The sequence below is a fragment of the Garra rufa genome, chromosome 5 (genome assembly GCF_049309525.1).
Source record: "Garra rufa chromosome 5, GarRuf1.0, whole genome shotgun sequence".
NCBI lineage: Eukaryota > Metazoa > Chordata > Actinopteri > Cypriniformes > Cyprinidae > Garra > Garra rufa.
Genome location: NC_133365.1, coordinates 8,528,246 through 8,542,824, shown reverse-complemented (window position 1 = coordinate 8,542,824; position 14,579 = coordinate 8,528,246). Strand labels below are relative to the sequence as shown.

At 36.6% G+C, this 14,579-nt stretch overlaps 1 protein-coding gene across 1 annotated transcript in view; it reads left to right on the top strand.

Moving 5' to 3' along the window:
- Positions 1 to 14,579, top strand: part of brinp1 (bone morphogenetic protein/retinoic acid inducible neural-specific 1) — a 159,372-nt gene that overhangs the window by 39,162 nt on the left and 105,631 nt on the right. Inside the window, exon 2 of the mRNA XM_073839914.1 lies at positions 437 to 704. Within this exon, the coding sequence (XP_073696015.1) occupies positions 487 to 704 (218 nt within the window). The 5' untranslated portion in view covers positions 437 to 486. The remainder of the gene's footprint in view (positions 1 to 436; positions 705 to 14,579) is intronic.

Below are 14,579 nucleotides of genomic sequence, written 5' to 3'. Positions count from 1 at the left end.
CTGTCCATCTCACTTCCACCAGGATATCAGCATTTACCACTTAATTGCTTAAATGAAGCTAATGCAATAAATTCTTGTGTGAATGCATGCCCGGTGTTAATTAGCCGGTGGAGATGCGCCGCCATCCTCCTCCATGATCCGACCCCATGTCACAACATATCATAAAGCTGACACTCACCCCGTCTGAACTTATCATGCCACCAATTAGTCTGAATAAAGTGAAGGCTGCACTTCCTGTTTGTAATTCATTCTTGTCGGTGAAAAGGGCACCGAGTCGTGTTAGTGCGCCGCTCTGCAAACCGCCTGCTAATAAAATAAACTATCGGGCTGCTGTCGTGGGTTATGCCAACGTGATTAGATTCCATTGCAACAGCAGTGGTGTCAGAGTTTGATGAAGGATGCTCAGATGTTGTCTTGTGTTTCTTGCGTCCTGCAGGTCTCCACAGAATGGAGCGAGAATGAGCAGAGAGCGGTCGAGAGTGAAGCATGAACTGGAGGCTCATTGAAGTCACTTATTTCCTGTTTATATGGGACCATATAACAGTTCAGTCTTCCCGCCAAGAGCCCTCGGCCAACGAGCAGCATGTTACCAAGCAGTTTGATTGGCTCATCTCTGACCGTGGCCCTTTCCACCACTCGAAGGGGTACCTCTCCTTCATGGAAAGATTTCGCCAAGGATTCACGACCCGGTATAAAATTTATAGGTGAGTAATCAACACCATGCACTCTTTGCACTGTTTAGTCTGCTACTGGCCTTTACTCGTGGTCAAATATGAAGTTTCTGTTGAGTTCTCTTAAAAATGGCCACATTTTGAAGAACTGTCCTTGGTTTGAACCTGTTTTATCGTTTTATGGGGCCATGAAGAAGCCTCCCAAGAATTCATTTCTAGCCATTCAGAATGGATATATGCATGCAATCTGATCAGTGCCACACTATTGTGCTTGCAGGGTTCCCATGCTCATGAAAATGCTGAGATCTTTACAATATGCATTCCAGGCTTGGGAGAAATCATGAGCATTTCTGAAGTGAATGTTTTTCTGGCTCTGAAATATTGCATTGACAAGAAAGTGCTTTTTGAAAGTGAGTGCAATCTCAGTGAATTGATTGATAACATTTTCATTCAGGGACCAGTTCTCACTATTAAGTAGTTGCTTATTAGCATGCATATTACTAGCATATTGGCTGTTTATTAGTACTTATAAAGCACATATTAATGCCTTATTCTGCATGGCCGCATTCTAAATCCCTTAAAGGAGTAGTTCACTTCCAGAACACAAATTTACAGATGTACCCACCCCCTGCCATCCAAGATGTTCATATCTTTCTTCAGTTGTAAAGAAATTATGTTTTTGAGGAAAACATTTCAGGATTTCTCTCCACATATTGGACATATATGATGACAGTTAACGTTGAAAAACTCCTATCTCATTTTCTCCTCCAACTTCAAAATCGCCCCACATCGCTGTTTTATCATTTTTTGGTAAAGGATGTTTGACCTTCTTTGAATATTCACTTTGTAAACACTGGGTCGGTACTTCTGCAGCGATGTAGGGTGCATTTTGAAGTTAGAGGAGAATATTAAATGGGAGTTTTTCGACAGACCCTAACTGTCATAAACAGGAATACACACAGTTCACACAGATCTAAACCAAGACTATAAAATGTATATAAAATAAGAACCTTCTTCCTCTGCTGGGATAGAACCCTTTTGAAGCTGCATTTAAACTGCTTTTTGAAAGTTCAAACTCAGGGGCACCATAGAAGTCCACTGTATGGAAAGAAATCCTGAAATGTTTTCCTCAAAAAACAATTTCTTTAAGACTGAAGAAAGAAAGACATGAACTTCTTGGATTACCATGGATTGAGTACATTATCTGTACATTTTTGGTTTGGAAATTAACTACTTCTCGAATCTAACCCCATACCTAAACATAACAAAACTTAGCTTAAACTTAAGTTAAACCTTACTATTAACAACCAGCAAATGTTGAATTTTTTGAGAAAAAAGTCGTAGTTATTAGTGAAAACTGGTCTCCAAGCTAAAGTGTGACCATTTTTTCAACTTCTGAAGAATTGCATCGGGGAGAAATTGCTCTTTGAGTGTGACTGCAATCTCAATAAATTAGTTTATTTATTTAGTGTTTTTTATTATTATTATGATGATCAAATAATGGTAAGCAAGTAAACAAATCATTGAAATGCATTGGTGTGGAGGTTTGGGAACATGCATTGTGTGTATACGTTAGCTGTCTGTGGTTCTTATTGAGCAGTGATTTCTATTGTTTACTCTGAAACTATTCTAAAGACTCTTAAAAATAAAGATCGGGTCTCACTTGTTAAGATTGTTTAATGCATAAACTAACAATGAGCAATGCATTTTCATAACATGTATTATAATGTTAGGTAGTAAACGTGTTAATGCAGTTGTTCACAGTGCATAAACTAATATTAAAATATATTTTTGTGTCTAAAAATGTTTTAGTAAATGCTAAGAATGTAGAAGTATTGTTCATTGTTAGTTCATGTTAACTCATGTTAACAAATGAAATCTTGTAAAGTGCTACCAATGCAAATGTATAATTTGATGGAAGTAGATTTTAATTAATGCTTTAGGTGTCGTGGTGATTCGTAGTCCATGATATGTGTTGTTAATGAATTCAAATGTATTATAAAGTATTACCAACTAGTTATTTCTGTGAGGTTGCTCTTTCATCATTCAGGAGGTTTAACAGAGATTGCTGATGTTTTATGCCACTTCAGAAGGTCTGTAGGAGAGAGAGAGAAAGAAAACAACAACGACAAGGCACAATTGAGGGTATGGTTGTCATACTGAGAGATGTTTGATGTATTGTAGCAAATCTAAACAGAGTTTGGGACATTGTTGGGATGTCTTCTGAGACAGGAGAAACATCAGAGATGCAAGAGATTTTGTGATTTTTCTTTGGGTTTAGATGAAGGAGCTCCAGCTTCATTATTGGGCAATTATCAGCTTCAAGAGAACAGGAATTTGTGGCACTTGTATCACAATACTGCTACATATCTGAGCAGGGAGTCATTAAAATAACGATATGCGCTCTCCAAGAAAGTGTAAACGTATTTTTGTTCTGCAGGACTCCACAGATCTTTACAGCATGTCATTATTATATCAGTCTATGAAGTACCCTTCCTTCTGGTTTATATCATTTGAAAACATTATGTATTCCTCCCTTAAAATATTCTTCTAGGATTTATTTAATCCACTAATCAAAGGTGCAACAAGGAGCCCAGCCCTTGTTCTTGAAGTGTTTTCTCCATAGGGATAAAAACAAAAAAACAAAAAAACATCTTTAATAAAGCAATCCATCAGCCAAAGCAAACCTGCTCAATGATTTAAGGCAAAAAGTATATATATATATATATATATATATATATATATATATATATATATATATATATATATATATATATATATATGTGTGTGTGTGTGTGTGTGTGTGTGTAGCATCATAATAATAATTTACAGTAATAATTTACAGTAAAAACAATACATTTACAAATGATTACACTTAAAAAAATATAAGACCTTTGAAGATGTAGAGAGGCATTTTTGACAATAGTTCATGGATGCAGAGAGTCTTTTTTTTGGGGCTATATGGGGGGAAAAAAATCTAATTTCTAATTCTTTGAATTGTATATCTTTCTCCAGGATTTTCTGTAGTGTGGTTATTCACAGTAAATACATATTTAACATATGGCTTCTAAGAAACGTTTTATATATCACTTCTTAACAACGTCATGGTAGGTCTGTCTTGAAAAATGTGTATCGTTCAGCATCAATTTCTCTATAAAAATGAATTCAGTTGGGCGATTTCATCCCAACTGCTGTACTCTTATACTGCAGTAAAGTAAACTCATGAGGAGTGAAAAAGCGTAGACAATTACAGAGCCCAGGAAATGCTTTAGTGGGAATTTATTGTAAAAGAATGCATTTTACACATTTCAACAAATACTTTAATGATTAACAGTCATTGAATAGTCCTATTTATAATTACAATACAAATCTTTATTAACATCCAGTCCTGTAATAATAAAATTAATAATAAAATATGAGAATATATTTCCATATGTGACACAGTGCAATAGAGATCATGTTAATTCATGAATTATGTCGTAATGGTAGACCAGTATGCATGTAAACATCAGACGTTATATTTATTCATGAGGGATAATTTATCATTACGTTTTGTCTGATGTCAGCCTTATGTCATGATTTGTAATGTCATTTTTAGGTTTTTCTATAAATGCATTCCATTTAAAAACTTTTGGCTCTGTGTGCCTTCCATATTATAGTCAAATGTCCTTGTGCCTGCACAAACTGACCAATTTTGATAAAAGATAAGAAGATTGCATGAGTGAGGAGAGAAAATAAGCGTTTTAAAGCTCTGAATCAAATGTGTTAAAAGAAGCCCTACCGAACAGTAATTAAAGAATGTATTGAATCTATATGGTTGAGATGCTAATGGACATTGCATGTACTTGTACGAGCTCTCACAGCACAACTGCTGTCCTTTCCTCAAGAATGCTTCCACTTGCCGTGCAGTGACTTTAAAAATAAGCTTTCAAGATAATAACATAAAAAGTCACTGCAGAGGACACATGCAATAGGTCTCTATATCTTCAGTGCATTAAAGGATAAAGCCGCGTTCGGGCATGTGGTCGCTCTAATGGTCTTAAAATCTGCACTGAAGCGCGAGAGACACTTGTGTTTTCACCTTGATGCACTGGTTCAGCTCAGGCTTTTGTGATCGTGTAGCCTTCATCTCGCTCACTGTGCCAGTTGTTTTACAATTTAAGACGTCATAATATTAAAACGGCACATTTTAATCATTGTTGCAAGGATGTAATTAAAAAGATGCTGCTATACACAGTGTGAAAAATGTCCTGCAGTGTTTGTCATCAAGAGATATTACAAATAAGCGATGACAGTGCTGGAATGAGCCCGTAATACTGTAAGCGTATTTAGAGCTGTGTGAACCAAAATATGTTAATCGGCCAAAAAATGTGTAAAATCTGAGGAGCTCACTAAAGCCTTTTTTTTTTTGCCATAAAGCAGAGGTAAGTGTTTTTATGCACAATAATACAAAATTTTCACATTATGACCCTATAAAAGTACTGTAAAAGCAAAAAGAGTCAGCCTAGGTAAACAGAAGGTTGTAGATACAGAAGGGAAATTGAAACGGTGTGCAGTTTATAATGTTTTTGAGCTTGGATACAGCTTGAGAGTGAAATACTGGCATTGGCATTTATTCTTTCCTGATATAATATCCTTCCGTTGCCATGAAAACGTACCTGTCAGTATCAGTGACACTTACATAAATCACTGCACACTCTGAATATGTTACGTTTGCTTCAGTATTTCACTTCTCAGGAGCTAAATGAACATTACTACAGTGTTTTTAAGGTGAGGAACACTCAAAAAGTACATTGTATGCCTGTTAAAATCTAGGCTTTATGTGTTATAGCGACTCTAGTGACTAAAAGATGCCTTGTTGAAACAGCATTGAATGGCTCTGCTTTAAAACAAGCAGGAAGCTGTCTGACTCAACAGCATTTTAAATCTGTTTTGATGAACACCAGTCCAAATGGCATCATGTGTATCTTTCAAGAAATAGGCAATCCCAGAAAGAATTGCAGCGAGCTTGGTCAAATGGCAAGTCCAAGATGACAGACAAAGTGAAAGAAATTACACTGGTGTACTGGAAAATGCCAATTGTAGTTCAAAAATAGCTTAGTTTAACGAAAAATAAAATAAAAACAAATGGTGCATGATGTACCCTGTTAGAATGCAGTTACACTGACAATGGAAAAATCTAAAAAATGCCCCTGTGGGAGTACTATTATATAGTATTGATAGATATGCAATACAACATGAGCAAGAGTGCTGTTTTTCCAAAATATGTAAAATGATATTGATTTTTCTGCTCTGTTCTAAATATTGTTACATTTTAGACCAAATATTTTCTATGTTTGATTTACTTTGCCAACAAACATGGTTCCAAACAAATCCACAGCATAACCACTGCACATCAACACACAGCAGCTGCTTTAATAAATAAATCTGCACTTTAAATTAATCGAGTAAGTGAATTATTCAATGATCCATTCATAAATGCTGTGTTCCATTGTAATGGGTTTGTTCTTATGCCCTAATCTCTCTAAAGGGTGTACCAACCAGAGTGAGAGCACTGAAAAGATGAAGGGTGTAAGATTGGAACCAAAAAAAAAAAAAGTTGGAACGCAATTCTACACCATTTTGCGGAGCCAATTAAGGAAGTGTCACTGCTGTACAATTAAACCTAAACCTGCACAAAGAATCAGTAAAGTGAAGCATCCCTAAGTTGTACCCTTTAAAGGGTCCTTCGAAAGGACCAGTTTTGGTTTGGAATACTATGTTTAATGAAAACCTTCCTTATTTCTCATATGTGACCCTTGACCACAAAACCAGTCTTAAGTAGCACGGGTAAATTTGTAGCAATAGCCAAAAATACTTTGCATGGTCAAAATTATTGATTTTTCTTTTATGCCAAAAATTATTAGGATATTAAGTAAAGATCATGTTCTATGAAGATATTTAGTAAACTTCCACTGTAAAAATTTCAAAACTTAGTTTTTGATTAGTAATATGCATGGCTAAGAAGTTCACTTGGACAACTTTAAAGTAGATTTTCTTAATATTTTTTTATTTGTATTTTTGTTGTACCCTCAGATTCCAGATTTTCAAATCATGGTATCTCGGCTAAATATTGTCCTATAACAAACCATACATCAATGGAAAGCGTATTTATTCATCTTTCATATGATGTATAAATCTCAATTTAAAAATAAAATAAAAAGTATACCCCTATAACTAGTTTTGTGGTCCATGGTCACAAATGCAATGAGAGTACAACTTGGAAACAAACACAAACTTTTTATTTATTTTTTTTCATATAAAGGAACTGTGTGTCTATAGGCATATGCAGATACTATCTACACTAACTCCATCCACCAACGTGTGATTGGGGTAGTCAACACTACAAAAGACGTTAGTCTAACAACAACTCCAGTGGTGTAGTTGGTAAAATGCATGCCATAGTCATTTTTGATATGATTGACCTGGGTTTGAATCCGCCTTTTGCAAAACGTTTGTTCTCCCTTTTCAAATTTCATATTACAAAGGCATTTATTTAAAATAAAAATGAAGGAAATAACTTAAAAGTTGCCAATAAAGTATTGGGTAGGGTTAGGGTGGGTGTAGGGAGGGCTTATATTGTCCCAATAAGGTGACACCCATTTAATAATATGAATTAAAATGATAATTTACACTCAATACATTATTATTGCATACTATTTTATAATGCACTACAATACTGAGGGTGCATGCAATTGCCACAATTTTCAATAAGTAGTATAAATAGCAGAAAATCCTTCTATTTTAACAAGATGCAAATAGAATCTATAGCTATTTGCAATTAGTTTAAATAGCATCTATCTCTATTTTCACTTTGTGCTAATAGCATCTATCACTAAGAATTGCATCTATTGCTGTTTGCTCTTAGTGTAAATAGCCTCTGCTGAGAACCATAGGGAACACTTATTTGGGTTATGAAGCAAAACTGCTGTATGTTATTTGGTCTATGGCACACACACACACACACACACACATACAAAATGTTCACACATGACCTCCTTATAAAAAACAGTTTCCCCCTCAACACAATCAGCTGCCATTCCAAACTAACTTTTCAGAGAGATGCTGGTGCCGAGTCAGCCAGCCGCCTCACGTCCATATGTCTGCACTCGCTGTCCTATTTTACGATTAATGTCAAAAAGTCTAGCATTTTGCATTTTCCCATTCCTGACACTGTCATCCAGTGGCTTTAAGAGTGTCTGGAACGGCTCTGAACGAGCGTCCTAGAGGAAACAGACAGCTGAGATGTGATCTGACGGAACACAATTCCTAATATTACTCCTATATCCCCCAGTCTCTTTGCATAGTAAAGCTCCACATATTTGACTGACACGCTACAGCAAATAAAGACGCAGAAGTTGCGCTCTCAGCTTTCACAAGAGCACACTTTGATCCCTCCATTTCCTGTGAGCGGAGAATTGCGCGATAGACTTCATCTGGGTCGCGTGTTTGATATTCTAATGGAAGATTTAGGCCGTTTTCTTTCGCTCTGTCTTTGCTTTCATTTCCACGTCTCTGCTGTTGTCTGTATTTGCTTTCTCTCGTCTCTTTTCCCCTCTGTCCTTCCCGTCTCGTCCTGTTCTGTCTTCGACTCCTCTCTTCTTTTATCTTTCCTTCACCCTGTCTCCATATTTTCTCTTCACTGTATCTCTTTCCTCTCATGTCAGATGTAGTTCACTCAACATCTTTCTTTCTCTGTGATTTCACCGAGTTCTACTCCTTTCACGAACCCTAAAGGCTGGGAATGTGAGGGAAGTGGGAGGGGGTTGTATGTCACATACTGAAGGTGTCATCTTTTGTCTGAGTGCTTGTCTGACTGTATTTAAGTTGTTTGCTGAGACAGTCACTGCTCCCTCTTCTCCTGTGTGTGACCTATTTATGTGTGCTTTTATTTTCAGTTCCTCAAACTACTGCTTAAAGTCATGAAAAAATGGATTATCGGAAATGTAAAAAAAAAATGTAATTAAAAAATGGTGCATTCAGGTCATGTCAGAAAAAATAAGTTGAACGCACATGAACATCACCACAGAGTCGTAATCACAAGTAGGAAACTCAATTTTTTTTTTTTTTTTTGTGATCAATATTTTATTGTCTTTTCAAACAAACAAACAAACAAAGAACAAGAGAAGCAACAGACATATCAAAAATTTTACAATCTGAGAAAGAAAGAAAAAAAAAAAAAAAAAACACAATAACCTTTATATGGTCATTCCTTTACATAATCTAAAATTTTGGAAGCAAAACATTGCCATGCATCAATGGTACTAGGTTTAGCCTTGTTAATTCGTGCTACTGTACATTCACAAGTCACTATTTTAAGGAGACTATGAATCCAAAATGTTTTCGCACACATTTGCGGAGTATACCAGTTTTGTATGATTGCCTTCTTTGCAGCTGTAAAACCAGCAAACAACATTTTCTTTTTTAGTGTACTTATACAGAAATTAGAATCGTCATTGAGAAGACATAAACCAGGATTAGACACATAGTCAACTTGTAGTAAAAAGGACAAAATAAAATTTACATGAGACCATAGACTGACAATAATTGGACATTCCCAAAACATGTGGAGAAAAGTACCTGAAGATGCAGTGTTACAGATATGACAGTTGTAATTCGATTGCAGCTTCATTTTGAATCTCTTATAAGGAGTTATGTATGCTCTGTGGATGACTTTGAAATGGATTAGACGATGAGCCAAGTTTTTAGAAGTTAAGATTATATTGGACCACACCCTGTCCCAGTCAACCGATAAGTCAAAATCTGTAAGTTCACGTTGCCATATAAATTTAATAGAAAGAGGCTTTGCAACGTGATCATTAAGTTTACTATATATTAAAGAAACCGATGGCCGACCATAGGATGGTGCGATCCAATCCCACACAGGATGAGAGGGAATAGGGGATGCCCAGGGAACGCCATAAGCTTTGAGAGCAGAACGTAACTGAAAGAAGACAAAATAGGATGATGCTGGTAAGCAAAACTTATTTCTTAATTCTTGAAATGAGCAGAGTCCCTGGTTGTCATACAAGTCACCGCATGTGTTTATGCCCAATGTAGACCAAGAGGGCTGGACAAATGGTCGATTTCCACATAAAAACTTAAAGTTATGCCATAAGGGTGTGTTGTTACAAAATTTGAAAGGTCCTCCCATTAGACATTCTACCCTTTTCCAGATCCTAATAGAATTGGCCACAATCGGGCCAAATTTGTATTTATCATTTTTATTTCCTACGCCAGCAAATAAAATATCTTGGAGCCTATGTGGTTTAACCTTGTTAGCTTCTATTACTCTCCATGAAACTTTAGATTGAGGATCAACCCAAATATGAAGAGCTTTAAGTTGGAACGACAAGTAATATAATTCAAAATTTGGCACAGCCAATCCACCTGAATGTATCGAACGCTGTAATGTGGCAAGTTTTATCCTGGGACGTTTACTATTCCATATAAACTGGGAAAGTATGGAATTGATCTCCTTAAAGTAACCTGTAGGAGGCGAAAGCGGCAGCATAGAGAAAAGAAAGTTAAGCCGAGGTAATATATTCATTTTGACGGTGGAAATTTTGCCTTGAAGAGAAACTTTAAGATTATTCCATCTTTGAGTATCATTTTTAATCTTGACTAAAATGTTATTAAAATTGTTTCTGGCAATTTTATGAATGTCTTTACATATGGTAATACCCAAATAGATGAAAGAATCTTTAATAGGAATGAATGAGGGGATAGAAGAATTAACTTTAACATTGTTGATTGGCATTAAAGCCGATTTGGTCCAGTTTATCTTGTACCCCGATAAACTACTAAAGTGGTCAAATTCTTTAATTATACTGGTTATTGACATATCAAAACGATCCAAATATAAGATAATGTCATCAGCGTACAACGAAATAATATGATTATGATCCTGAATCTTAATTGGTGGAACATCAGAGTTCCTAATAGCTTGTGCTAGTGGCTCAAGGGATAAACAAAATAATAAAGGGGAAAGTGGACACCCCTGCCTTGTTCCACGCTGTAAAGGAAAAGGGGGGGAAATAATATTACCAGTTAAAACTGATGCCTCAGGTGAGTGGTAGAGCGTCTTGATCATAGAAATGTAATGTTCACCAAAACCAAAACATTGCAGAACTGCCCACATATAGTTCCACTCTAGCCTATCAAAGGCTTTTTCTGCGTCTAGTGAAAAAACCGCACAAGGACTTGGTAGAGAGTCTGCAACATCAAGTACATGAAACAGTCGCCGCATATTATCGGCCGCATGGCGTCCTTTGATAAAACCAGTTTGGTCTTCTTTAATTAAGCTATGGATTACCTTTTCCATGCGAGAGGCAAGAGTTTTAGCATAAACTTTAAGATCACATGGGATGAGTGATACTGGTCTGTAACTGGAGCAATCTAATGAATCTTTACCCTTTTTAAGAAGCAATGATATCAAAGATGTTTTCTGGTCTCTATGAAATGTACCATACTTAATTGCAAAATTATATGAGTTAAGCATAAGAGTCCCAATCATATCCCATATTTCTAAATATAATTCAGGAGGGAGGCCATCTAGGCCTGGTGACTTGCCTTTCTGAAGGCTTTTTAATGCTTCATGGATCTCCTCCAAGCTTAACGGGGCCTCTAAAGAGTCTTTATCCAACTGTGTGATCCGAGGCAGTTCTAGTTTATCCAAGTACTCTTTACAAATTGACTCATCAAAATCTGTTTCTGTTTTGTATAGATTTGTGTAAAACATTTTAAATATGTCGTTAATTGTTTTGGGATTTGTGGTAATCTGATCACCTGAAGATTTTATTGCACTGATATATGCTCTAGATTCACATTCTCTCAACCTGAGGGCCAATAAGTGGCTAGGTCTCTCTGATTCAAAATAATATTTTTGCCTCGTCCTATGTAAAATAAACTCTGCCTTTGATTGTGAAAGTAAATCATATTCCTCTTTCAGGGAAGACAATTCTATTGCTTGTTGATCAGAAAAATTTTGTTTTTGTAAATTTTGTAGTAATTGGATCCTATTTTCTAATTGTGTTAATTTGCGGGTTCTTGCTTTGGCTAGCGCAGAAGAAAAAGATATACAAAATCCTCGTATTACACACTTCGTCGTTTCCCACAATATTTGAGGGTCTACATCAAAAGACATATTCCTTTCAAGAAACTCCTTTATATGATCCTTTAACGAGTTAATGAATGACTGATTATTTAATAATGATATGTTAAAGCGCCATCTAGGGGCCTTGGTCTTAATGTTGGAAAGGTGAACATTACATAATACTGCAGAATGATCAGACAATAAAATTGGTAATATAGAGATGGAAGGGTTGGATGAGATTAGAGATGGACTGAGAAATATGTAATCTATCCTAGAGAAAGTCTTATGTCTATTAGAAAAAAAAGTGAAGTCCTTAAATGTAGTATTTTGGATTCTCCAAAGATCGATTACATTGAGTTCATTGATAAATTTATTTAATAACTTAGAGGATGCTTTAAATGTAGTATCAGGGTGAGATTTATCCAGTGCAGGATTTAAAACGGCATTAAAGTCACCACCCATCACTAAAGGACAATCAATATGCTCAAGTAACACATTGGAAATATTTGTGAAAAATGTGCTGTCTGCCTCATTCGGGGCGTAAACGGAGACCAATGCTAATCTATCATTATGTATTTTGCAGCGTATAAAAACAAATCTACCTTCCTCATCATTCCCAGTATGTTCAATTGTTAACTGTAATTTCCTGTGGACTAATATGAGCACTCCCTTAGTTTTATTACGTGCACAAGAGAAGGCTGCCAGTTTATAATACTTATTTTGAAAACGTGCCACATCGCATTGTTTTAAATGAGACTCTTGTATCAGGGCACAGGAGATCGATTTACGGTGCAAATATTCTAATATACGAGTACGTTTAACAGGAGAATTTAAGCCGTTCACATTCAATGATAAGATATTTAGGACATGCATTGTGTGCTTGTAATACCATGATTCTGTCTAACTGAAGAGAAAAGGAGGCATTGCCACATTTCTAGTGACATGTAAATATCAGTGTGTATCCTAGATACCAATCCACTTTGATGCATAATTCTTTTCAAAGAAAAGTAAGATAGATAAAAGTATTGACGTCTGTTGAAAAGCATAGAAGAAAACAAGAGAAAGGAATGACAAACCACTATGAAGAACCAAAACAGACCGCACATTACCGAGAATGTAGGTCTGCATGAACAACAGAACCAAATGCTGATGCGTGACCAGTCCACTTCAACGCAAGACATGTTCCCAAAAGGCCCACTGAGCCAGAAGCTTAAATACTGAACCTACTCTCCATTAGCCCGAAAATAATCATAATAAACACTTTCAAAAAAACAAAAAACAAAACAAAAACATTATTGTTTACCCGTTAGCGGGAGAGCGTGCGGGGGGCAGGGGCAGGAGCAAGATCTCAGAGAGAAATTACCAAGTGTCCATGGCCACCTTGCTATTGTCCTCTTCGGGGCAGTTATGAGGATCGCCGCTGACCTCATCATTGATTTTTCCTCGTTGAGCTGAGGGGATTGAGACGGTAGCCGTTGCCTTCCCGTTGCTTTGTAGCGCTGCAGAGTATGTCTTCGGTGAAAGTGAAGTAACAAAATCCTCCGCCTTTTGAGGAGAGTCGAACATCATCTGCTCACCTTTGTGCCGTAACTTAATTACTGCAGGATAGATGAGGAAGGGCTGTAGACCAAGCGCTGTCATCTTCTTCAGGACTGGATTAAAGCTCTTTCTCTTGGTAGTCGTGGCTGGACTAAAATCAGGAAAGAATAGTAGCGTGACATTATCTTGAGTATATTTCACCGGATATGCCTGCCGAGCACCCTTCAGGATCGCTGATCTGTCATGCCATCTTAGAACACGGAAGATAAGAGTACGCGGCCGATCCGAGTTTTTTCTTCCGTCATACACGCGATGGGCCCGGTCAATCTCTATGTCACGGCCCTTCAGCGAAGGGATCCACCTGGGAAGACTAGCTCGGAGGAAGCCAGCCGCATCAGAGCCCTCTGCCCCCTCAGGTAACCCCACCAGCCTTACATTATTTCTCCTGTTCCTGTCCTCAAAGTCCGTCATTTTTTCGGTGATTTGCTCTATCTGATTCCTTAAGTCTATGACAGTCCTCCTATCCTCACGTGCAGCTGTTTGAACAGAATCGACTCTGTCACGAGTCTGTTTTGCCGTGACGGCTAGCTTTTCAACTTCTGTTTTTAGCTCTTTTACGGAATCATTGGTCGTTTGTATATGCAGACGTAGATCACGGAGTGCTGGGGTCAGTAAAGAGTCAATCGCTTCTCTTACAGTCGAAGCCACTAACGAGTCAAGAGTACTTTGTTGCTCCCTAAGAGCTAGCTTGATACCGTTAGCTATAGCAGCGTCGAGGTCCTCTCTTGAGATGGTGGAATCTTTGAATTTCTTCTTTATTGGCGATTGTTCACTCTCTCTTTTACGGCTGTCCTTGACTACTGGGATACTCATAGTGGACTAAATAAAGTGTGGTTCAAAACTTACTGACAGGATATATAATTATTGGCAAAGTGAGCAGAGCTAAGGACTATGCGTGCATCGCTGCCGAAGGGTCACGTCATCCCCCAAACTCAATTTTTTTTAAAGCTAATTTGGGTTCATGCCAGTAAAAAAGCATATCAGATTTACTGTCTGTATTAGCATCCATACATTAATGAAAAATAAATGTGTATATATATATATATATATATATATATATATATATATATATATATATATATATATATAATATATATATATATATATATATATATATATATATATATATATATATATATATATATATATATATATATATATATATATATATATAT